This window comes from Ciconia boyciana, chromosome 9, assembly GCF_034638445.1.
Source record: "Ciconia boyciana chromosome 9, ASM3463844v1, whole genome shotgun sequence".
Lineage (NCBI taxonomy): Eukaryota > Metazoa > Chordata > Aves > Ciconiiformes > Ciconiidae > Ciconia > Ciconia boyciana.
The window spans coordinates 10,833,549-10,859,549 of NC_132942.1; the positions used below are offsets into that span (position 1 = coordinate 10,833,549).

General features: G+C 41.3%; 1 protein-coding gene across 5 annotated transcripts in view; it reads right to left on the reverse strand.

The window, feature by feature from the left end:
• Window positions 1–19,261, reverse strand: part of SFXN1 (sideroflexin 1) — a 29,606-nt gene extending 10,345 nt beyond the window's left edge. For 3 of the 5 annotated variants that reach the window (XR_012044177.1, XR_012044178.1, XM_072873279.1), the window contains exons 1-6: window positions 19,113–19,151; window positions 18,375–18,476; window positions 5,793–5,967; window positions 4,209–4,379; window positions 1,441–1,539; window positions 263–338 (exon numbers count right to left, since the gene is read on the reverse strand). Coding sequence is in view for 3 of the 5 variants with exons in the window: in XM_072873279.1 (XP_072729380.1) it covers window positions 263–338; window positions 1,441–1,539; window positions 4,209–4,379; window positions 5,793–5,956 (510 nt within the window). In the remaining 2 variants the exon portion in view is untranslated. Of the gene's footprint in view, window positions 1–262; window positions 339–1,440; window positions 1,540–4,208; window positions 4,380–5,792; window positions 5,968–18,352; window positions 18,477–19,112 lie in introns of all 5 variants that reach the window. The other 2 variants (XM_072873281.1, XM_072873280.1) reach the window with 2 other exon arrangements.
• Window positions 19,262–26,001: the final 6,740 nt, after the last annotated feature.

Genomic DNA, 26,001 nt, shown 5'->3' on the forward strand with positions numbered 1-26,001 from the left:
TAGATACAGTTTGTAGTAACAAAACACAAAGCTGTTTGATATACACATAAGGAGGACAGGCTGTTTGAAATACATCTAAAACAATCTACATGGGGCAAAAATAAGGTTGGGATCTAAAGAAAGGAGCTGCCAATGGCCGTTACAACTCCATACTGGGAGCTGTGCATAACACGACACAGACACATAGGAAGAGAAATGACCCATTAGCATTTCATAGAACACCAAAGTCTTGTTAAGAATGGAAAAAAAATAGCAGCAGTACCTTTGTCAGTGCATTAAGTCCTAAAGCTGTTGCGACAGCACCCGTGGTAGCAGAAACATAGGCTGTTCCCAGCTGGCTAAAACAAAAATAAAAGCGTTTGCACATGCACAACAACTACATTTATGTCACTCTTAAAAAGAACTACATTTTACACATTTACAGTTACACCCCCCCAAAAGTTAAGTAGACATTTCTGTGACACTGCAATAAGATGTAGATAGAAGATTCAAATGGGACACTAAATTAAACACTTTTCTTTCACTAGCAGTAAAAATCTAGTAACTAGCAGTAAAAATCAAGCAACGTTTTAACATTGAATCAGGTTCTGCTGGTTCGGCTATCTGTTCAGCATTTTCTCATGTGTCTGAACGAACATCTTGAAGGATTTAGTTCTGTATCTAATTTCTTAATTGCTTAAATTAATAAAATCAGTTTGGATTTCTAAGGCCATGTCTACAATAATAATTAAAATCAACTGTACTGGAACCCATACGTGCAGACCAGCTATGCTGCAAACACCCAAATCCAACCCAATCTGCCCTAAAATATACTTTACATACTTCCCAGCTAGAAGTTGTCTGTATATCCTCGAATCCACTGCTTTCTCCCAGACATTTATAAGGAAGTCAGCCTCAAACCCAGGAAGTCAAGCACTGCAATTCCAGTCTCCTATTCATGATTTCTAGCTTTTTGCATCTATTTAGTCTCTCTCTTTGCCTTCAGGTAGAAACTAGTACTGTGCAGACCAGTTCCTTGAAGGGTCCTCTTTTTGTATAGCACACACAGTGTTGTGTGTGCTATACTGCAGGGCACTGAGAAGATGACACAGAGAGACACCTGAAGGTCCACACAAAATATCAACTTAGGAATATCCTGGTATAACACCAAACTGATGAGGCACTTTCAAATGGTTGACTGAGCAATGCAACACAGATTCCTATTAAATCCTATGCTGTTAAGTGCTTATGATCAAGGTGCTCAGGCTCATCTTTAAGGGCAGAAATGGAGTTCTTGCCTCCATCATTCTCAGACTTCTTGTCTGTGCATATCAAATTAATAATAAGCATAGATGAAAAAACTTATCCCTCTATCACCTCAAACTTTAAAGCCCAACCATGTTCCAGTACATCAGAGAGCAATTTATAAACACTTCAGAAGTATCTGGTTCAGTGTCTGACCTGACAGTAATTGGGGCATCACCGCTCCTATTCGTGTAATTTACTATAGCATTGAAGGACTGGTTAATCCACTGCCAGAAAACCACCGCTGGTGTCGTTCTTGAAAAGAGAAACAATTATTATTATTAAAAATACAGTTGAATCAACAGTACAGAAAAATGACAGCAAATCAAGAAAAGCAAGTGCAAGCAGTAATCATATAGAGGTTCTTGTTTATCTGAATTAAACAATACAGTCAATGAGATACTGTCTTAATAATGAAAGTGCAAGCTACTTCTAAGAATAGAATTTAAAAGCATTGTAATTAAATAGCAAGGTTAACTTGGGACAAGGGTTTGTTGTAATAACAAAAGCATTACAGCAAACCTCTCTATAAAATCACACAGAGAAATATGAAACTCTCCAATTATGAAACTCTCTAATTTCTAGAATACTTTTCCAGGGTTATTATTCCTTTACAGTCTGCTAGTTCTCTTAGGAAGCTCCATAAGTGACTGAGAGGTGGACTTTGGAAGACAGGGTTTATCTTCTCAGTCTTCAAAAAGCCAATATGATGCCATTGTTTTAATAAATCCTTGTGACATTAAAACATTCAGTCGCATGTAGAACCAGATAAAAAGACACTTAACTCCAAAATGAAAAATTATTTTCATGAAAATATCTGCACGTTTAAGTAGTACAGGTACAGCACAGAAATTAATCTGGTTCAGTACAGCATGAACCAGATGACCAGTCATAAAAAAAAAAAAAAAAACAGCTCCAAGGAAACCTCATAAATCATGTCAGTGCCAGTATGCAGATGCCTTAGGACAAAAAGGTGCTAACTTGTGAGCATGCGTGGGGGGCAGTGAAAAAAATATATCCTCTACAAGTCACAGAGTCTCCATTTAACAAGCTAATGTGGTCCCTGTTAAACTGCAGATATAGTCATTTTACAAATGGTTATGCTGATAAGTAACAAAAGTGACAGTCAATTTGTTTCACAATGTACAGGGCTGTCTTGTGGAGGGATGAATGCTTTTGCTGTCAAACCAGTAGTATACTTAAACAACAGGACAAACTTATGAAAAAGAAATCCACTGAGGACCTCTGCATCAGGAAGTTCCTGATCCACAAATAGTTGGAGGCTAGGAGAGTATACCAGGCGAAAAGTGTTTCTTTGTGCACTCAGACCACAAACTCTGCCCCCAGTGGAGAAACCACTGAAGATTCTGCTCCACCAGAATTTCAGTCAGGCCATCAAAAATAACATTTGCTACTGAAAACTACTTCCTGACCATTAAAACAACTTTTCCTGGGACTTTAAAGCTTATACTTAATTAAATTAATACATAGCCAGTAATGGTAACAGGAATGTGGTTCTCATTGGAGAGCTGATATGGAAATTAAGAGTGCTAAAGAAAAAGCAGTAGTTGTACCAATTATTCTGTAACAGGTGGGAAAGCAAAGAGGAGATGCTAGAGTAGAAGGTGGGTGTCTATCATGAGGCTTTAGTTCTGAAATGGGAAGATATGTTATTTCTTTAAACTGCAAAAAATTGAAAGATTCAGGAGATTTGAAAGTGTATTCTTATTCCCTCTGGTTTCCAGTATCTGAATGAGATGCCAAAGTAACTGATAAACTAGCTGGATTTTCTCCATCACTACTGCTGTTCTTCCTCCTTTCTTCCTGTGCATGTGCAACTCTTTCCTGACTCATCTTTTCCTGTTTCCTTGCTACTGCTATGTAGAGGATGTTAGGCTTGCTATAAAGTTCAGGCATGACTCACATTGCCTTACTGCACGCCCAAGAGCTCTCATAGATATAACAAGGAATTTGCTTCTTTCAGTGACGTGCAGTAAGATGGATGCTACACTGCATCATCCAGGGACTCCTACACAATCCTGTTTGCACTGCTGAGGGTTTGGTCCAAAGAAACCAATGTCTTCCAGGCTAACCTAGTTTTGAATCTAAGTGACTTTACCAATAATACAAAGAAAAGGTTTATAGCTGCTATAAGTATTACAGATAATAACAGAATATAAAAGAATAACCAGTTAACAGGAAGCAGTGCTTGTGAATGGGCACCTGTACTGATGGTTTTATTCATATTCTCGACTGTTTTTTAAACACACACATATATATGCACCATTCAAAATGGCTGTGCCTTTCTGGAGTGGGAGTCAAGAATTTGTAAAATCTCAGCATCAAAAATGCTATTATTTCCTCTGAACCTCCCACCAGTTCTTGCTAACAAAGCATTGTGTTACAAAAATATTTCTAACACAGAGACTACTAACAAATGATACTGGCTTCTGCTGTGGACTTCACTGTATTGGTGACTGAAGAACTATAGAGGAAATGGAAGGATAAAACAGGAGCTGGAGAAACTCGATGACTGATGGACCGAAGCATACTGAGTACTCACTTGGCAGACAGAACATCCTACCTGCCAAATCTTTAAGGTTAGAAATTCCCAGGTATCTCCTCCTCTTTGTCCTCCATACAACTCTCCTACAAGGATGGGATTTTGGAACATTCAACTTTCCCAGTTTGAGGAAAAGTGGAATGGTGAAGGAGAGGGGCTAAGGGCTTATCTCACAACTACTTCTGCAGGAAACCATTAATCAGTGTGAGGGAATACAGAGAGAGAAGAGAAAAGGAAGCAAAATTTTACATTTTAAAATATTTATTATAAATCTTCTAAAATGCTCTTTTGACAATAACATTGATTTTCACTTATCTAATTTGTAGGCAAATGTTTTATGTGTTATATTGCCATCACTTACCTATAAAAGGTCATCATACAACCTGTGATAGTCATGTTCATGGGTACCTGAGCTGACATTCGGCCAATCAAGACCATCTTTTCACCAGTGTCTGGGTGAAAGGCTGAATCATATATATATTTTGCTCTCCACAAGTCATCTTCTGTCAAGCCAGGTGCCACGATACCTTGTCTTGGGACAAGTTAAAAACAGAACAGGACAACAGCAAAAAGCACAACTGTTATAAATGTCCAGTGACAAATGTGGCATCAGAGGATTTTGGGATGTTCATACTAAGATAACCTAGCCTCATAGTTAGCTTGTAGATCTTCAGCTTTTAAATGGACTGGTGAAATAAAAAGAATCAAAACTCCCAGCAGTGGTTATGTTGCCTGAGTTGATATATTCAGCACCAAATTTCTATTTACTCAAACCTGTACTAGATTTTAGAGCTAAAACACAGAGCTAAAATCTCTGGAGTCATTAGCTGAAACTTTGAAAATTTACTTTTCAAGTATTTAAGAAACTATTTGCTTCAAACAATGTAACACATAAGAGGAAGTTTTAAACTCTGTTGTCATATTGGTTCAACAAGGCTAAGTGCAAGGTCCTGCACTTGGGCCACAGCAACCCCATGCAACGCTACAGGCTTGGGGAAGAGTGGCTGGAAAGCTGCCTGGCAGAAAAGGACCTGGGGGTGTTGTTTGACAGCCAGCTGAATATGAGCCAGCAGTGTGCCCAGGTGGCCAAGAAGGCCAACAGCATCCTGGCTTGTATCAGAAATAGTGTGGCCAGCAGGACCAGGGAAGTGATTGTCCCCCTGTACTTGGCACTGGTGAGGCCGAACCTCGAATACTGTGTTCAGTTTTGGGCTCCTCACTACAAGAGAGACATTGAGGTGCTGGAGCGTGTCCAGAGAAGGGCAACGAAGCTGGTGAAGGGTCTGGAGCACAAGTCTGATGAGGAGCAGCTGAGGGAACTGGGGTTGTTTAGCCTGGAGAAAAGGAGGCTCAGGGGAGACCTTATTGCTCTCTACAACTACCTGAAAGGAGGTTGTAGTGAGGTGGGGGTCGGTCTCTTCTCCCAGGTGACAAGTGATAGGATGAGAGGAAATGGCCTCAAGTTGTGCCAGGGGAGGTTTAGACTGGATATTAGGAAATTTTACTTCACTGAAAGGGTTATCAAGCATTGGAACAGGCTGCCCAGGGAAGGGGTTGAGTCGCCATCCCTGGAGGTATTTAAAAGCCGTTTGGATGAGGTGCTTAGGGACATGGTTTAGTGGTTGTCTTGGTAGTGTTAGGTTTACGGTTGGACTCGATGATCTTAAAGGTCTTTTCCGACATATGTGATTCTATGATTCTTTGATTAACTATTTTCAGAATTAGACACTTCTGTATTTCAGAATACTTAATAGGGGTTCTCAGATGACATAACTTCCCCATTCATTAGCAAATTTGTTTTTTTTAAAAAAAAGCGTGTTTCAAGCTCTGAAACAAGAAGAAAGAGTGGTGCAATGAATACAATGTTTTACATATTTCCTTTTAAATATATAACCATGTACTTATCATTGACATGGACCAGCAGTAAAAGTGATCAATGTGATACCTGTAATCATGCACAATTTTTCTTGCATTTTCCAGTTGGGTATCAGATAACAAAATATTCCGGGGGTCTGTTACAGTAAAGAAGTGACTGGCTCGTCCAACAAAAGTGCTTTGATCCCATCGGGGCTCCTTAATATTAATATTTAATGGTATATCTGCTGACATCTTCAAAAACTCTGTGAAGAAAACATGAAAATTTGCAATTCAGAATTCCACTTATTTCATAATGTATCTATAACCTGCAAGATGAAAAGTGGTTATGCTTAGAGTAAAAAACCAGAGAACAAACACCAAACAACTTGCAGAACTGAGGTTTAAAGGGGCAAGTACTTATCCAGAAAGCAGATGATGTCAGATATCATCATGGGTTTTAATGAGTTTGGTATTGATAGAAGTAAAAAAGCAAGAACTTAGTTAAATGTCTAAAGAAATGTTCCTGTGCCTGTTTCCCCAAGACATTTATACATTACACCTTTGTAAGAGTACGAGTATTGGATTATGAGGTAGAGGTACATCATATACGTGTACAAATATCTGAGGATGAGGCAGATGCAAAGGAAGTATAGAAATTTATTAATAAATAGCTGTACTAAATAACAATATACTAATCAGAAGTGTGCTTTATTTCAATGATGAATTAGTATTTGCTGAAAATACTGTCCTGAAGGGAAGGAGAGATTAAATATTTCAAGAGATGCCTGAAGAGCTGCTATAAAGTGCAGTGACAGAAGAAATATTTAATAAAATCCAGTTAACTTCTCTGGCATAGCAAAACAAAACAAAAATTAGGAACATGGACCCAACAGTTTCTTTTAATAAATGTTGTTTCTTTAAATCCATGTTTTAACAAAACAAAGATTATATAATGCAACAATTTGCCACATTATGAACACATGACCAGATCTCCTAATGATACTTCAAAGATGGTGAAAGAACTACAATGAAGAGCACTGAACTAACATAGTTGTGCATTTATAGGGCCTAAAGACCAGAAAATTAAGTTACCTCAGGATGACTAAGTTTATGTCAACATCTAATGAATGAAGGACAGTCCCTGCATAGCACAAGCTATATGAATTTTAACTTTCTTAAGAGAAATTTCTGCAACATATTAAATAGCCAGTTAAAAAAAAAAAGCCATCCTCCAAATAATGCTTGTAATTCAAATGGCTGAAGTAAATTTGATCTATAAAAATACAGATAATATCACAGAGCATTTGATCTGTTTTAATAGGAAAAACATCATAATTATGAGGACAACTGATACATATGGTGTAAGCTGCCACTGAAGAGTATTTTCAACTTAACTCAAGAACGCCATGAAGTTGTCTGAGACACTTTGGTCAATTTGATGGAACTTATATTATGTAGAACAGAAAAAAAATCACAAAAATAAAGTAACTAATTATGTAGTCTCCATTATTAAAAAAAATGTGAACTTCATGGGAAAAAAGGAGAGACCATTCATGAAATCTGAAGAAGCTATTGTCCATCTCTCAAATGTAATTATGATTCTTCTCCTCCACCTCAAGTGGAAAAACTTGGAAGTCTTTCGGAAAGTAAACTTCTACAGAAATAAAGGGTTAAGTCTCCCCATCTATCATAACCAGCTCTAAATCGGCAGCTTTAAGCAACAGGAAGGAGGAGGAAACTAATAAATATTTAGAAGACACTGTAGAGCAGCATTTCTAGCGATGCCCCCCCCAAGCCCCCAAAAACGTCTGTTCCTGAAAGCGAGGTAAATCAGCTCATAGTCGCACAAGAAGTCATATACATCTTTGTAACATCTCTCACAGGAACCATTAAATCAACTTTTTAAGCAGATGAGGACTGTGTAAAAATTATTCTGCCTTGAACCACTTATCAGTCAGAATTGCTCTTAAGAGCAGGAATTATTCAGGGAAAAGACTGTCTTCCCTGCGTTTACCCAGACTTAGCATTTTTATGCTTATGTAATAGCACAAGCATGACTCTTACTTAAGAATTCTGTGGTTATTATTACTGTGATTTAATGACAATGAAAACCTAGCGGCCACATACTATTTTATGGTGTACCGTACAAACTTATGGGAAATATTTGATTTTCTGATATATCATCTGCCAGGAAGAACTGCCGATGACATTCAGATTGCTCAAATTCTTCCCAATGTTAGATGTGGTCATGAGGTCAATAGAAACCGTGTATGCATAAGCACGATGGCATTGAGCACCAGACACGATTGTAAAGCTGTAAAGATAAGGTTGCAAAAATGCATAATAACTGCATTATACATGAAGATAAGCAATGTTTGAAGAGGATTTGGCAAGTACATTCTACTCAGCACTGCCGAATATTCGAGGCAAAGTCCCACATGTAGTAACGAAGAAAGCAAAGTAACCTATTGCTAGTACACCCAACTTTGAGAACCCAGAATGGATTAAATAAATAATAATGAAGGGTTGTCCTTCACAATCACAGCATGATTAACAGCTGAATGATGAAAATGTCGTATCTTGGCTAGTATTACTAAATAAGTTAGTAATATACTAACTAAAATACTTAGTAATATTACTAAATAAGTTACTAAATAAGTTTGTTAAAAATGTATTAGAAAATCCTAATTTGGTGCCACTGAGTAAAAAAGTTTTTCCTTTCATACATTTACTGGTAATTAAAGTTTCTTTAAGTTAAATAATCAGTTTCTATTAAAAACCCAAGGAGTTTGTTTTCATCAAATGAAAAAAAACAAAACAAAGTGTTTAGGATGTTTATGTATTATTTTTATGTTTAGCTTGTATTATTTATGATAGAATAGTGAAAAAACAAAAGCATTAAATAAGAAAGATCTCTGCTTTCCACCAGACTCAAGCTCTTCCTTGAACAAATAATCTCCAATTCTATAGAACAGATCTTAATATTGAATTTTACACAAGCTAAATCAATTAAAAAATCACATAAAAATTATAACTACACAGATACTTCTGTGTCCTGCTCTCTAAATTTTCCTGACATCAGGAGAAACTCAGAGCTGTACTGGCAAAGCAGAGCTGTTTGCCTTTGCAGTGTAGAGAGCAATTGTGTAAAAGCAAGCTGTGTTTCTACAGATATTGCTGAATTCTTGATAATCACAAACTGATAGCACAGGCTGCAGGTGGGACACCAGTAGGATTGCTTTTGCTTTTTCCTGATAAACTGTATTAAGAGCTTAAATGCTCAATTAATCCTTTCCAGACAAGTCTAAAATTCCCAGTTTCTACTCCAAGTCATCATGTGCAAGGTTGTTTCAAAGACTCCCAAATCAGTATAAGCTCTCACAGCTTTTATTGCAATAATTAACACCCCCCAGCTATTCGACAAAAGCATTAATCATTCTGAATGCTTGGATAAAGGAAAATATACTGAAGTATCCCCAGAAAATCATACTGCTAAAAACACGTGATCATCTGAAATCACAAGGCCAGGGGCTTCTATACATCTCTCCATCCAATGCAGTGCTCTTTCTGTATTAATATGTGAAACCAGAACAAATGATGAAATAGAGCCAGTTTCTACTAACAAAAATTAAGACTTTCTTATGACCAGCACTGACCTTACTAAGAACTGAGCTCATGAAGCTGGATTTATCCCTTTCTCAAGAGTTAAAAAGCGCTGTTCACTCGGCACTAGCCCCAACCAGCAGCTCTGAACCCCTGGGTACAATGAAGACTCCCGTAGGGCTGTGTCTTCTTTCCCATCAGGTGTATACTACATGGAATATGAGCTACTTTCTGCAGTAAGTTATTGCATAATTTCAGTTTAATACATTAAAATGGTACTGTGAGGTGCAACAGAAGAATATGCTAATCAAACAGAATTCAAAAATTCACCAATGTATTTGGTGAATGTTATGAATATTTAAAAACTACTTGCTCTACAGTGTTTTACCTGTTAAGGAGGTGATCCACTACTGCATAGAAATAGCTGCCAAATATGTGTTTCAATGATTAAAATGAACATTGATAAATTTATTTAATATTATTAGATCTGATCTACTAAATACGCTTTCTTGCTCTTTCACTATATCATTTTTCCCTAATGGCCTTCAGTTTTCCTTTGGTACAAGAGACCTCAAGAAAAACCTATTGTTCCAAAGGCCTGTTCATGTATTAAAATTTGCAGTCATTAACTCAAATAAGTAAGCATAAAGCAAGTATACAAGGAGCATCAGCATTGCTGCTCCAACTTACAGTAAATATAGTCATGATTCAACTACCCTCAGACCTTAAAGTTTCACCATCAAGGTAAGGAAGCTTCCCAGGATACTAGAAGGCTAATAAATGTGGTACAGTAGGGGAAACTAATCTTTTCCCCCTCCTTCCACTCCCACTTCCCTCACTGTTAAGTTCATTATTATATGGCAGCTCTTATTAAGGCCTTTACTATATGCTGAGACAGGACTTCCCTACAGCGAAACAACAAATCTTACAAACTTCAAGATAAGGTGCCGTAGCAATATCTCATTTACTAAGCTAACCTTGAAGCATGAAGGCATTTATATCAGAATTATAAATAACTGACATTAGACCAGTAAAATCTAACACTACTTCTTTTTGCAGCTTACTCCAAAGACGTTTAGAGGTGTTACCAGCTTTTCAGCACTGTTAAGGAGCATCCTTCTCCCCACACACAGGTAAAAGAAACAGACAATTAAATAACGTAACTTGGCTCAGGACCACAGGTCAAGTCACAAATGACAGCAGAACCTAGACCTCCTGACCTGTGCTCTAAGTACTGCTGATACGGCAAGACACAAGTTATTATTTCACAAAAGTAATGACGAGAGATGGAAAGGCACTGGGTGAGAAGAGGAGAATTAATCCCTCACTTCCAGTTGAATATTCTTGTCTTTCTATTCCATGTTCCTGTTTGCTATAAGTACTTCCACAGTCATGAAACAGTTTAAAACACCACAATGCGGAGACACCTGTGGATTAGCAGGATTATTTTCATACGATACATTTCTCACCAGGCATGTGGCAGAATGAACACAGATCATGGAAATGAAAAAAGACTCAGGACAGATTTGGAGAACAGAGTTCTCATGCAGAGCATCTGAATAGGAGATGCTCCTTAGGTTTCTTTTCCCTTTCTTAGTACTACACCATTAAAGACACCCTCCTGTGAACAGCGATATATTGTGAAAAAACAGACCATCTTCTGGTCTAAAATGGTAACTGCTGGTTTTGCAAAGCAGTACCCTATGAAAGCAGGGTGAACTCATTCATTCAAAGATTCTTTTCCACTTAAAAAAAAAAAAAATCTGTACATTAGGGCTGGTAAGTTGTTCTATGAATGCTTCCCTATTGGTATATTATTTGGAGGAAAGTCCAAGTTTAAATATTTTTGTAATTAAATTATCAGTTTAATTAAGAAAGATTAAAAACTGCTTAGGATAGCTTATGTTAATCTGTTTAAAGCTGTCTAATGAATGCTTAATAAAGCAGTCCAGAAATAGAAGCTCTTTTCTTTCTTTTCACTCAGATTAGCGTATATACTACTGGGTTGTCTGTGAATTGTTTTTATATACTTATGATACCTCTGTCCACAAAAACAAGTCCTTTAGTAATAAGAAATCTAAACAATAAGGATCTGCCTTCACTACAGATGGTTCATGGTTCAATTCAGGATCGTTTCACTCCATTTCATTCAGCCTACCCCGGCAAAGGTGGATCTACAGAAAATAGGAAACTTACCACTTTCACATACTATCTTTATCCCCTCCCCACTTGATCTACTCTGTGTCCGCTCTGATGCTCCTTGAACCATGTGTGCTGATATAACCTACTACCCTAGCAGAAAACTAATGCAGCAGAAAGAAAAGAGAGGCCAGCTCAGTCTCCTGGATTAGTCTCCTGTTGAACTGGCACAGCAGGTCTGGGAGCACAAAAGGTCTGCACTCCCATGCTCCTTCAACAGACTAACCAGTGACTACCGTGGGTTACCATTTTGCTCAAGTTCAGGATCTGCAGATGCAGGAGGAGCCAGGCGTAATGCAAATCTTGAAGCCTAGCCTTAAATCTGCAGGGAAGACAATAAAGAAGAAACATAAAGCATAATTTTACATGTTTTGACTTGCCAGAATCAGGAGATTGAAAGTCTACATTACAGGCCAAGAAAATGGGTGCAAGAGAGACCTAGCTTGCTATAAACTGGAAAAACTCCCAGTCCTTGTGTGTCTACATTGCAAAAAAAAGGTATGATGGTAGAAAGAGCTAACATGATCTAAGTAATAGGGGTAAGAGAGTAGCCAAGGTGGCCATAACACATGCTAGCAGAGTAAAAGCACCCCAAAGACAACACACAACCACTCTGGTTGCCAGCACAAGGTAAAACTCCTGTTTCCATGCCTTTCTCACTGCTGTTACCCATGCTAGCCAGACTAAGCCAGCAGAAGCATATCAGCACATGCTTTGGTCTCTCTTTCTCCTTGTAAATCTACCAAAAAAGGGTTAGTGCTGCAGCAGCAAAAAGCAACCTAGCAGGAAAATGGAAAACATACATTAATGGAGGACCTTTGGCATGTGCTACAACAAAAGATCATGCTTGAAATCACTGTTTCTGTTTAGAAAGATAGCAACAGAAAACATTGACTTAAACATTACTAATCTTAATAAAGGATAGTATACAGCCTCCAATCCTGCATAGGATGGGGGGGGAGGAAGGGACAGGTGTCCACCCTGCAAAAGATTAGATCTCATGCAAAAAGGGATTAAAACTTTAGGTGACAGCTATTTAAGTACCCAAAACCAATTTATTCTGAATGATGTGATTGACATAATTGACTTGCACTTTAAGAATACATGTAGGAACAATGCTGATCTAAATAAGTTTAAAATAAAAATCATAAAGACTGTGGGTAGGGACAGACCACCAATGACCACAGAGAAAGAACAGATGTCATGAATACAAGGGAGTGTAAAAAGTTCAGACACTGGAACAATGTAATCTGGAGACAGACAAAACTTGCAGTGAAGTAAAAAGGTCATTAAGTTTGCCAGTCTCGCGACTCTGAGGCCTGACTTGGGATTTGTTACAATGGTGCCTGTCTAAGGGAACCAGTGAATTTCTGTCTTGAAAACTTACAAGTTTTCCAGCAAAATATTTTTAGAATAAAAGCCCCACCTCTTGTATTAAAGAGACTGTATGATGCTACTCATGACTTATCGGCCCCTATTAGTAAATTCTGAAAAGGGAAATAAATCCCATAAAGCGAAAACATAAGCCAATAAAATGCCTATGTACTTTGAAGGGATTCTCCTATAAAACAAAATGTCCAACTGTAAAGTAAAAATGGTGACTGTGCACAAAAATGGTTTCATCAATCTATTGTCCAACAGCCAGGCAGTCATCATCATAAACTGTATGGCTTTTTTAAAATTTTACTTTTTATTTAAACAATGAGACTGTAAAACTGAAAGAAATAGGTACAACACCCACAATTTAAGTTGCTGCACCAGTATTTTACCTAGCTGTCACCTTAATTTTCAGATACAATTTTAGAGGGGTGCTGCTGTTTGCGTAATCCATTCAAACACTCAGTAACAAAAGCACTGTAATAAAACTATTTAAGATTTTATTATTATTTTAACTACAATGCTTTGTCAAGGGTGTAACTCCACTACCTTCAGTGATATAATTCTCCATATACATTAAGTGTGCCCAAGATTTAAGTTCTCATTATCCATATATCCATAATAGAATTGCGTAAAGAAAAAATAAAGGACATTTGGGTTAAATCAAATTAAAATAAATCCATCTGAACCCTGAGATAAGTAGAAAGTTTGCAAAGGGACTGGAAAGTAAATGCACAAATCCTCTAGAACAAAGATAAAAATGTTTGCTTTGTTACAGTCAACTAATGAAGGCAAACCTCAACAACTACCTAACACTTAACTGCCTATATATAAGCATCTGAATTCATTGTTCCCACACCTGTTGCTATTCAGTAAGTACCAACAAAGGGGAGACCACCTGTGAAATAGGACAAAACTTTGAATCAACAGCACCTTAAATTTTGAGGTGGAAAGGTAAGCAGCAAAATTACCCGTCCTCATCTTGAACCAACTCTCTTCCTCAAACAACTCCATTAACTGAGGATTTGGGAAACAACATTAATTTTACAAACATATAAGTTACTGTAATAATCCATACTGAAATATCACTTTGAGGTCATGTTCACATGGGAGGATCAGCAGTACTGGAAAGGATAAAAGACATCATAACGCAGTCAAACAGTTAACATCTATCATGGAATATATGCAGTAAGGAAGGAAATAATACATATTTTCGGTGTTTCAAACAACAGATGACTCAGAAAGGCATTTAATAGAATTACTTGTACCTGCAAACCCTGAAGCTGGTAATAGTCCACACTAGTAAATTAGACCAGTAATAAAGAACGGACTACGCTCTCTGGCACATTCATATTATTAAACCCTTTCAGTTTGCAAACTAGGGTGGCTGTATCCAAACTGCCCATGGAGAACAGCAGCTAAATCCTCCCTTGTGCTGCCGGATTGTCTGGATGAGCATCAGCTGTCCTGGGCAAAACCGCTCCACACTGCGCTCCAGCAAGTTAACAATATGGGGGACCACATTCCCGTGACCCAAAACATTTTTTGGCACTGTTTAGCTCCCCAGCACTGACACAGAGGTTTGATTATCCATGTGTTTCACACTGCAGCTCTTCCTATGTACCAAGGCATATTTTCAGAATCATAACTGTGATCGTGTGTTCATAAAGTTTTTCATAAACATATGACTGTCAAGCTAAAGAAATGGCCACGGCTTGCCATGTACTTGGCACCAAAAGTTGAGCGGAAGATGTGGTTCTGTAGACTGGGGGCAATTAGATGTGGTGATACAGATGGCAGATCACAAAGAGGACACCACTGTGTGAAATGGCACTTCCCAAGTGCTTTAAAGCAAATTTCACTGCCAGCCTTTCCTCTACCACTCTCTCCAAATCTCCCTGCTGCTGCCTCCTCATCTCTCTCCCAATGCTCTTCCAGCCCTAGTAATCAGAGAACAAAAACAAACTAAAAAGCATGGTAGAACTCACTGACAGCTAAAACCAAGGTCTTTGTTTATCTGAAGAGAAACTCTCGAGTCCATATTTTTAATAACCTTCTACAGAAATCTTTATTTTAAATCAATAATTCTTTGACTATCTTTTAAATCTTGTACTTTCAATCAGAAAGTGACATTGAACTGAGCTGGAAGCCCTAGTACCAAGCACACCCAAATTTCTTGCTCTCTCTGATCAGACTGAATCATCTACCAGTTTGTGGTCTAATGTTTAATACTAACATTAACTGGAGGGAAAAGGAGGACTTAAGAGTAAGTGAGAGTGGCCTCTCTTAAAAAATAATTACATAAAACCCAGCACAAAGTCTGATCAATAGTTTTAGTACAAAGGCTACGTTTAGATTTGCCACAGAACCAGCAATAGTAGAAGACTTTAAACCTTGTTTAAAGGTTAACAACAGCAGTTGCAGCAATTCTACAAAATGCAGATTCAGGAGTTATCAGGAGTTCAACTCTCTGCTGTTCCTTTTCAAAGTTCATGTTTTAAACATCACATTGAAGGTCATATAACCACTTTTCAAACCAAAGCAATAGCTAAAAGAGTAGCAATGACTAATTTATTTCAGACAGTAACATACCACTTAATTTTTAACAACCCAGACATTTGATCATTTATTTTAAACACTGTTGCATGACTGAATAATCCAGATGGACACATGATCTGGGAAATTCTGGGCAACTTAAACTCATGCAGCAGCGCACGAATGATGAAAAGCAGCTTTGCTACCTTCCTTGGAACCATTTATATTTTTTTATGTTACTGACACCTTGTATTTTAAACCAAGTCTTGAAAAAATCCACTCCGCAATTAAGAAAGTTCATCAGGTATGTAATTAATTTTTCCAGTATCTAAGCTAAAATTGGAAATAGTGACAGAAAAAGAAATTTCTTCATGGTATAACTGTGAACCCAATTCTCCATGTCTGATCTAAATACACATTTTTAAAGCTACAGTCACTGCTCTGAGTCAAGAAGCATCCCTAATGGCAAAGTGTCCATTCCTCAAGAGATGCAGACAGCTTAGGTTGCCAGGAGCACGATATTGTCAGAGAGAGTATGTGAGACTCGCCTGAGAACTACCCCAGAAGCAGGCTTTCCTCAACAGATACAGATGCCTGAATTCTCTTGAGTGAGGATCCTTTGGCAAGCATCCCTAGATTGGGTACCAGATAGGGTACCGCTTCACTCTCTATACAGAATTTTCTGTTGCTTTTTGCTTTTATGGGGGCTGGAGTCCAGATTATAGCCTCCTGCACCTTCCCCTACAGAAGTGGCCTCTATTAATGAGAGCGGCCTTTCACCTCTCTTGCATGCAATTTCAGAAAGTCAGCAAAAACTGAGCTGGGGGAGGGAGAAGTCGAAAGAGAAGTCTATGTCCAAGAGCAGTGCAGACATAATTGTGATAATGAACATTGCAACATCTCACTTCTTGGTGCCCAACTCCCAAACAGCAATCTGCAACCCTCTGTTACAAAGCATGGGACACGCTGGGTACTCTAGCTTAAAAGAGGATTCAAACCAGCCTGTGTACAGGAGGGCAAGTGAGTAATCTAGCCAACACAAATGCTGAAAGAAAGGTGTAACTTGTACGGTGTCCTTTACTAGGACTTAGACCCCTAACTTCAGGTGATGTAAAGGCACTCAGGTCAGATCATGATTCATAAAATCTCCTAGAGGCAACTAAGAGTTCCTTTTTTGAAAAATCAGAGTGAGGCTCTTCCCTGAAAACCCAGTAAAAATAGAAGGTAACAGCAGTACCTCTTTCTTACCAGAATCCTAAAGAATAGGAATAGTTCAAAAGTTAGATCCAGGTGCTGCTGAAAATGTTTCATGTGCAGATTCACTGGGAGACAGAAAAAAAGATTTGACACACTTAGGCCCCTAGATCTCCATTCTTCAAAGCAGTCCCCTAACAGTCTGATGTCCAGCTGTGAATGCCCTGTTCTGGGAAACGAGAGATGTAGGCTGGAAAATCTTGAGGTTGAGAAAAGTACCTGCTACTATAAAATGGGGGAAGAACAGCTTCTCTTCTTCCTCTGACACATTTAGAAACCGAAGTGCCCATGGCCGCTTGTTTGTTTTTGCAGATCTGAGTTCTTTTGAAGCATTTCCCATGCTGCTCTGATAGAGAAATACTTAGGGATCTTGTTAGGCCTCTTTATTCCTCAAACAACACATTGGCCCTTTTTGGGGCTCCTTTGCCTGAACAAACTCAGATTTTTCTTTTCCACGAGCAATGCCCACCACAACAGCTGCTATGTTGGCTTAGAAGAAAAGACAGGAAATTAACTACCCTCTGATTAGTAAAAGGTGACCTATTCTACTTTAAAACTACAACACATTGGCAAAGCAACAGCGGAAAGGTGAACCCAGCTAACTACCCATATTTTAATTGCTCTGGCGAAGAAAAGAATACAATGCGTTCCCCAGGGATGTCATTCATGGCAGTATAATTAGTTCAAATGAGAAGCACTAATAGATTTTTAGGGGAAGAAAGCATTTTTGTGTGATGGCACAAGAGCACATATCAGACTTATTGGGTTCATTAAGCTATGGCATTCCTCTATTTGCACTACATTTGCTACCATAGTTTGAAAGAAGCAGCACAGCTGATGACTGGGAGAAGTATGATGCAATGTACTTATACCAAATATTAAGGAAGCCACTTGCCAAGTTTTCCTTCCCCAAAGCAGCTTCTACCAGTAAATATCTATTTAAATCACAAGGAAAAAAATATTTGTCTGCACTATGATTTTTCCTACTGCAATCATAAGAACAAATTGAACGCTGGAGAAGGCAAATCATGGCAACACTACAAGATACTTTTTTTTTTTTGCTTATAAATGTATGTCCCGCTTGTAGCCTAGCAACAAAAGCAGCAGTCTGTGTCAAACGGATAGAGCCTGCTGCTGGGGCTCTCTCCTCAAAACAGCAGCCATCTTTGGCGTGTAACTTGACGAGAGATTTCATCATTCTGCGTTAAAGCTACCTCCAGATGTTAGAGGTTGCCGCAGCCAGCTCAGCAGTGTCGGCTTTCGACTTGCCACCTCTTCTCCCATCACATGAAGTATATCGCAGAGACACGTCATATGTTCACTTCATCTCATCATTAAGAAAAATAAAGCTTTGCTAAAAAGGGTTAGTGCAAGCTCTTATTTTATTTCAGTCCTGATTGCTGCAAGCTTGTCTCTGCTCCTTATTTTTTTAACCCCCGCCCTGGTAAACTGAAGTAGGATTATCTGGCTCTACCCAGGCATGTTCACGGCCCTCTCCTGTAGTTTTTCACTATTTCATACATCTTTTTCTGATAGGATCCATACAGGTGATTTTTTAATGGCACATTGGTACAAAGCCAGTCTTCACCCCCCTCCCCGCTCTCCCATTATAATCACAATACATTATTTATAATTCCAGAAATTGAAAATAAAATCAATATTCATAATTAAAATCCCTGCCTCTGGCTACCAGGTGTCTGACCTCCAAGTTACTCGGCGTGTTCCTCCCCTGGAAAGGACGATCCCTCAGCAGGGAGGCTTGTTTCCTGCAGGCCCGGGATCTGTGCCGCTGCCACGCACCACCCTGCGACAGACAGCCCACGCTCAGGGGACGACTCGTGGTCAAGGGGAGATTTCGGGAGCGGGTGGGGAAGCGGGGAGCTGTTATGTGTGGAGGGAGGAGGCGGGAAGGGAGGGCTGTGGCACCCCCCGCCAGCTGCCTGGCACTGCGATTGTCCGGGCAGCACCTCCCCAGGAGAGGGGTGACCCGCTGGGACACCGGCTCTGCTCCCACTGAGGGCGCTGCACGGGGCTGGGACCCTGCGGAGGGGACAGGGGTGACACGCGGCTCTGGGCCCCTATGGAGGGGATGGGGTGACACACGGAGCCGCGACCCTGTGGAGGGGACGGGGTGACAAGCGGCTCGGGGCTCCTGCAGGGGTAACGGAGGTGACAGGTGGGTCTGGGCCCCTGTGGAGGGTACGGGGGTGACATGCGGGGCTGGGCCTGTGCGGGAGGGACCGGGGTGACACGCAGGGCTGGGCCCCCGTGGAGGGGACCGGGGTGGCAGATGGGGCTGGGCCCCTGCGGAAGGCACCGGTATGGCACCGGCGCTGGCTCCTCCGCCCGCTCCCCAGCCCGCGGCCCAGCCCCACGGGGACCCCGAGCCGCGGGGACGCCCGTGCCCGGCCCCGGCCCCGGCCCCGGCTCCGCTACTCACCGCGGCCACGCGCGCTGCCGGCTCCGCGCCGCCCCTCGCCCCGCTGCCCGGAAGAGGCTCGCTCGGCGCCGCGGGCAAGGGGCCGAGGGAGGCGATCGGGCCGCCCCGCTCCGCTTCGCTCCGCCCCGGCGGGGCAGGGCAGGGCCGGGCCGGGCGGGCGGCCAGCCGGGGGGCGGCGGCGGCCTCGCTGGAGCCGGCCAGGGGCCGCCCGCTCGACCTCCCTCTCCCTCCGGCCGCTCCCCTGAAGTCCCGAAGACGCCCGGGATGACCCGGCGGCCCCAGGAGCCCGGGCTGCCGCGGCAGGGCGGCTTCTCCCGCGCCTGCGGGAGCGACGGTGCCTCCGCTGAGCGCCCGTCTGCTGCCGGCGGCCGCTTGGCGTTGTGGGGACGGCTCAGGCCGTGGCAGCACTTCCGTGAGTAACGGCAGGAGAGCTGCCCTGAAAGGAACCGGGCCTGTTACGGGCCGCCGCCGTAGCAGGATGGCGATGCGCGGGTTGGGGACAATGGATCATCGGTCAGCTGAGGGAGAGCAGCGTCCGGAGCAGAAGAGCCGGCGGCCCAAAGGCAGCCTGGGCAGCAAAGACGGATTTCTACTGGCTTGCTCATTTTTGTCACTCCCGCTTTAATACGCATTGCAGACAACAACCAGCAGCGGGGAAATGTTCGTAGGAAACCACAGTGAAAGAAGCCTTAGAAAAATAATTTACTCTTAGGTCCTAATCCTAAAAAAGAATAAAAAATAGTAAAGCAATGCATTCCTATGAAATCCATTCCAGCTGATGAGAACTTTCTTGTGTATGGTGCCTTAAAAATGACAGATAAACATGGGTCCTTGATTTTGTTGGAAGGCTGAGAATGGATTTCAGAGCATTTCTTTCCTTTTAGTCATTATGGTCAATCCACATTTTATCTTTATAGCATCCAATAGCTTCTCTGTTTGAGATCAGATGTGCAATCATTTCAGATTTAATAAAAATAGAAGGGATACTCAATTACACTGTTTCTATGCTTTCGCCAGCCCAGCTTCCTGATGAACATGGTGACAGACACACAAACGAGATTCCTAATACACGTTTCAAGAATTGGTACATTAATGCTTAAGTCTGATAGTGTTACAAGTCAGCAACACATGAGCTGGTCTTACGCCATAACTGATGCTGAATTTTTTGGGAATGGGGGAAAATGTGTTCAGATACAGTGGTACCGCATCCCATTTACATCCTGCAAACAAACAGTGCTAGTGTACCTCTTCCGTGGACCAGAAAACATGCCAACACACAGAGGCCGATTGCAACTACCATCTATAACCCAGCCCAGCTCCTCTAAGGTTTCTGTTAAAATTCTCTTTGTAACAACACTGCTCTGTCCACAGCTCTCATCCCTGAAGAGGTGGAAGCTGTGCATGCAGAGCAATCCACCTCTTAAACACTTTGAATACGGGGCTGGCAAGCTCTGGCCTCCCTGTCACTGCTTGTTGCAGGGTGCTAAATGGGAATTTTATATTAAAAAGCCAGAACTCCCCCCATGTATTAAATGTTCGTGGAGGTATACTTACTGGTGAAATCTTTGCTGTTAAAACAACTTCTGTGAAAAATTGGATTTTTTTTTCATAAAAATATAATTGTGTAGGCTGGAGTTTGTTTTCAGCTTTTAGCAAGCCTACTCAGTTTGTGATTTTCAATGAAAAGTTAAGGTTCGACTTTCTTTCTGAAATAGACACATCAAATCTCAGATGCCCACCTATGTGTTTCCCCTGTGGCTCCACAACTCCGGTCTTACAGATATATAATCTGACAGTTACAGGTGCAAATATACCAGGTGAGATTCCACCATGAAAGCGTAAAAACTGTCACTGATACCCTTGCACAGCATTTTTCTTGCACAACAAAATTTGTTCACAATTTATGTACTTTACTGCTAGTGTCTTTAGCTCTTTTTAATCTTGTCAGGCAGACCCCACGCTCCATGACCACTGACAGATCCAATACCAAATACATCTTTGATGGTATCCAGCCCTAACACTTGTTGCTGAAAACACTGTGATGACCAAGCAGGAAAGACATCTCATTCAGAAAACGGAGACAGCTGGATGTTGTGCACAGAAACAAATTATTTGCCAGTGGGTGTAACTGATACTGTGGTATACGGTTTACATTCTGAGGACCGATGTCTTCTGCCTCTGATAATTTTCTTATATGCCAAAGATACTAACTTGTAAATCTGCTTTAAAACCACACATGCTCTTTTCTGCACGTAACAACAGAAACTCTGCTCGCAGACTCTGTAATGTAAAATATATTAATACCTAAATTCTTTCTCTGAGTTGCTACATGGAAAGCTATGGACGCATTCATTCCTCGAGTTAATAATTTGCTCTATATTCAGTGCAGATGGATTTGAACAGCTATATAACTTCTCTTTCACTAGACTAGTCATTACTCCCATTGCTGGGAAACAAATCTGATTTTTTGCTATGAATCCTGAAAAGTCTTGAGATGGCTCTGACCCACCAACAACAATTGCTCATGAGCCACAAAACTGGAAGGCAAATGGCTGAATATGGATATTCACAAGGAATATCTAATCTCTGGCTACATGTGTTTCTTCGTCTCCACTGATTTTAACGCTAAAATGTTTTTGTCTGCATTAAAAAAATGCAGAATCCAGGAGGATGTGCCAGCTCCCAGATCCAGATGTGTGTTTTGGCCTGATCCTGCTTCCATTCTGAGGTGAGATCTGGTGTATGGATCTCGTTGGTGCCCTCCATGAGTAGGAAGGTCAGGTGGGTGGGCTGGAGGGGCTGTCGTGGTCTCCAGCCAGCTCTCTGCCTTGGAGGATCAGGAGGGACAGACCCCAGAACGTGGTTTTGGGCTTATTGATCTGCAGCTGAATAATGCAGATTTGTTCTTCAAAAGCCCTGGTCCCCCAAAAAGACTCCTACACAGACAGTCCCATGTGATCAATCCATGTAGCTTGGTCAGTGCCCTATTTGTAAGCTCAAGCATGTGTTTTCTTACAGGGTCATGCAGAGTGTAGTATCTTGCTGGTTAAATTACGGTGGAAGTACTAAAGGTACATACAGAAAGCATGTGCCTAGAGACTACGACTGGATTCATCAGATAAGCCCTACCTCAGCTCCTGTTGAAGCATTCCTTTCAGTTGCTTTATTTCACAAGGAATACATTAATGACTCCTGCAAACCTCCAGATATACATTCAGTCCCTTGCATTGGTTGAATTAGGGATGAATTTAACCATCTGCATGTTTCCCCCTGGAAGAATTCCTGGACTATTACAGGGCAAATTCTTCCCTACGCTGACCAGAAAAGAAGGATTTCTGTTCCTCTACAATTACTGCCTCATCTAAGAAATGAGCTTTACTCTATTTGCTTTCCCAAGCTTTCCTGTATTTATAATATTTACATAGGACATTAATGCTTTTTATGTTTTTTACCATTTCAAATTGGCACTGGAAATCAGCTGAGAAAAACGAAGAGCTGCTGCACATTGCTTTTATTAACATAAATGTCCAGTAAGCGGCACTGCAGGACCAGATTTTCTGCAACCCTGGATCACAAACAGTGCCGTCAGAGAGTGTAAAGGCAAGCGTGGGATATGTCAAGACTTTTCTGCTCCATGAAAAAAGTAGTTGTAGAGCAGGTGGGAAATGATGCCTGGTGACGGCTCTGAAGGTGCAGTGCAAGGAACTGGGGTGTATTCAGCTGCTGGCTCTGGAAGATGGTGTTAGGAACTGGCCCTGGCACCAAGCTGCTGTTATCAGAGGTTTGCCAGAAGAAACCAGCAACATTTCTGGGAACTATTCATTAGCACTCACTCGATGGGAGGTGCCTGTGAAGGCTTTGTGCTGGGTTTTGCTATCAGGAGCAGAATACTGGGCAAGGTGAACCCTGTATATACAGCATTTCCTATGTCTGCTGACTTACTGTACATTAATTTTATGTAGAAAATCCAAACCCAGACTGGAACGGATGTCAGTAGAGCCTGAGGAGTGCTCATAAGTTCAAAGATTGTTTCTGTAAATGAGCTAGGGATTTCTGTGAGTCTGTGTCCCTGTTTTCCCAGTCTCAGCTGCTAATGAATAAACTATTATCTAGGGAAATTTGGTCAAACAGACAAGTAACACTACACTTTTTGGCAATATAAATTGTAATGAAACCCTTATATAAGCTGATAGAGGATTACTTATAAAATCAGTTAAAGGTTTTGGCTCCATCTGCAATATTTGAACCCAATTTTAGGTTACTCATATACTGTGCCAAGCTAAACTGATGCATACCCAATTTTCCTATTTATCTAGATGAAAACATGCATAGTTATATCAGATAAGACCGGAAGGGAATGAACATGAAAAGCCAATCTGCATTTATAAGGGACATAAAGCTACGTTTAAAGGGACAAACCAGCCTTTCAAGGGGATTAGGAAGCCATTTCCTCTATGATGTGGCTATTTCATAAATGTCTCTTGTGGGATCGTTCATGCCCTGAAGCATCTGTGCCAGCCGCTGTCAGCAACAGGACACTCGACTAGGCAGACTGATCTGGGATGGCAATATGCAGCTATGGACATAGTATGGGGGCAAAAGGAGGTGTAGCAGCATCCCGTAGCGCACAGGGAACAGCCACAGGATCTCACGACTGCTTCAACCAGGCCTGACAATATTTTTTCGTCATCTTCTAGGGACCAGATATCACCTCCTGAGTCTTTCCAATGGCTTTTGAAAATACTAATTAAAAATATGCACTCTCAAATGTTTATTCCTGCAGCAACATAGGATGGCACTTGATAACCTCTGACAGCAGGCAGCAGCAGCAGATGACACACACAAGAGCACGCAATAACAACACAGGAAGGCATGCCATAACAACACGAGAAGGCATGCAGCGACACAAGCAAACAGGTGAGAATCACACGTGGCAGCACAACATATGACAAAACCAGACACCACAGGACAACTCAGAATAGCACACAACATGCCACAACACAAGATAGCATGCAACAGCACGAACAGCATGGAACAACACTTGACACCATGCCACAGATGATAGATATACCTGGAAAGCCGATAGAAGTGCCTAGAGAGCAGTGAGAGATCCATAGCAGCAGGAAATTCCTAGAAAGGTATGGAAAATGTCTAGAAAACCATGGGAAATTCCTAGAAAGCTACAGGGAACTCCTGGAAAATTATGGGAAATTCTTAGAAAGCAGAATTTAATTCCTAGAAAGCTGTGGGGGGACTCCAGGAAAACAAAATGTGAATTCCGAGAAAGTTGGCTACAAATTCCTAGAAAGCTGGAGGGAATTTCTATAAATTCCTCCTTAGAAAGTAAGGAGGAATTGCTATAAAGCAGTGGAGGAATCCTAGAAAGAAATGCACGGTTCCTAGAAAGCTGTGGGAAATTTCTGAAGAGCAGAAGGGAACTCCTGGAAAGCAGAAGGGAATTCCTATAAATAGTGCACAATTACTAGAAAGCATCAGGGAAATTTCTAGAAGAGCATTAGGGATTTCTTGAAAGCAGATGGAAATTCCTAGAAAGCAGATGGAAATTTCTAGTAAGGTAAAATAAATACTTGGAAAACAATGGGAAGGTTTCCTAGAAAGCAATACGAAATTCCCTGAAAGCTGGGTGGAAATTCCTAGAAAGCTGGAGGGGACATTCCCAGAGATCACTAGGAAAATCCTAAAAAGGCATGTGAAATTCCTAAAAAGATGTAGAAAAATGCAAGAAAGCAACACAAAAATCCTGGTCAAGCTGTACATCCTGTAGTACCTAAAGACCTGGGGGAAGTTCTTAGCAAGTAATGCTGTGAAAAGCACAGGAGAAAATCAGCCACTGTAAAGAGTGGGGAAAAAAGTGAAACCAGAAAGTAGATAGGATCAGATCCCATGGCCTTTCCTGAAACGTAATTTGTACCTAGAAGACATCCCTAATTTGAACTTCTCCTAAATAGAGAGGACCAGCTCACTCTGGATGCCTGCGGTGGTGGAGCTGAGCCCTCATGTGCACTAAGCCCAGCCCTGGGCAGTTGAGCTTTGCAGGAAGGGAGCAGGGGGAACTTGCTGACTTGGAAGGCCCCTGACCTTGAGACAGATTTTGACAAACGGGTAACGAAATTCAGGGAACATTTCCAGCTTGGGAAAGTACTGTCTGTTAGAGACGGTCACAGCAACAACTCCTTGCCACACAGGGCAGGGAAAAGCCAAAGGCATCGAGGCAGGCTGCAAAGAGCGAGATGTTGCTTACGTTGCTGGGATGAAGCAGTCCTGCCTGATGTGGTGGGACAGGCATGAAGGGTGGAACAGGAAAACAGATCCAGATGAGCTAGGGTGAAAGTGGATTTGGGATTATATCATAGTTCGGGGTAATCCAGTTAGATCACTGGGTTTTTCAAAAGTTTAAATGAAACTTACGGCAGGAAGAGTGAAGCAGCGCAAAGTTTAGACCTGGGTTTGGATTCTTGTTTGGAATATCATTGTAGTGTTTTGTTTAACTTGGTGGAACATTTCTGACTGCCATCGAGCCCAGACTGAGTGATTTGGTAAGGACATGGACAACCAGCATCTTGCCTCCAAGAACAATTTAATCCCAGAACCTGAAGGTGGGACCCTGGGCTGGTACAGCTGCAACATTGCAACGGCAGCAGGGTTGTCTGGGGAGCTGCAGAGGGTGAAATGCTGCCAGGGACAGCAAAGCTCCAGGACTGGGACATTTGGAGTGGTCTGGTCATTGCTGGACTGCTCGTTGACCCTGTCTACTGTAGCTGGACCTGCTGTGCTCCTGCGTGGGCGCTGTGGGGCTGCCCCCCTTGCAGAGAGCCCTGGCTGGGTGTCCCTGGCAGAGCTGCCTGCTCCTGCGGCTCCCTGCAGTGCA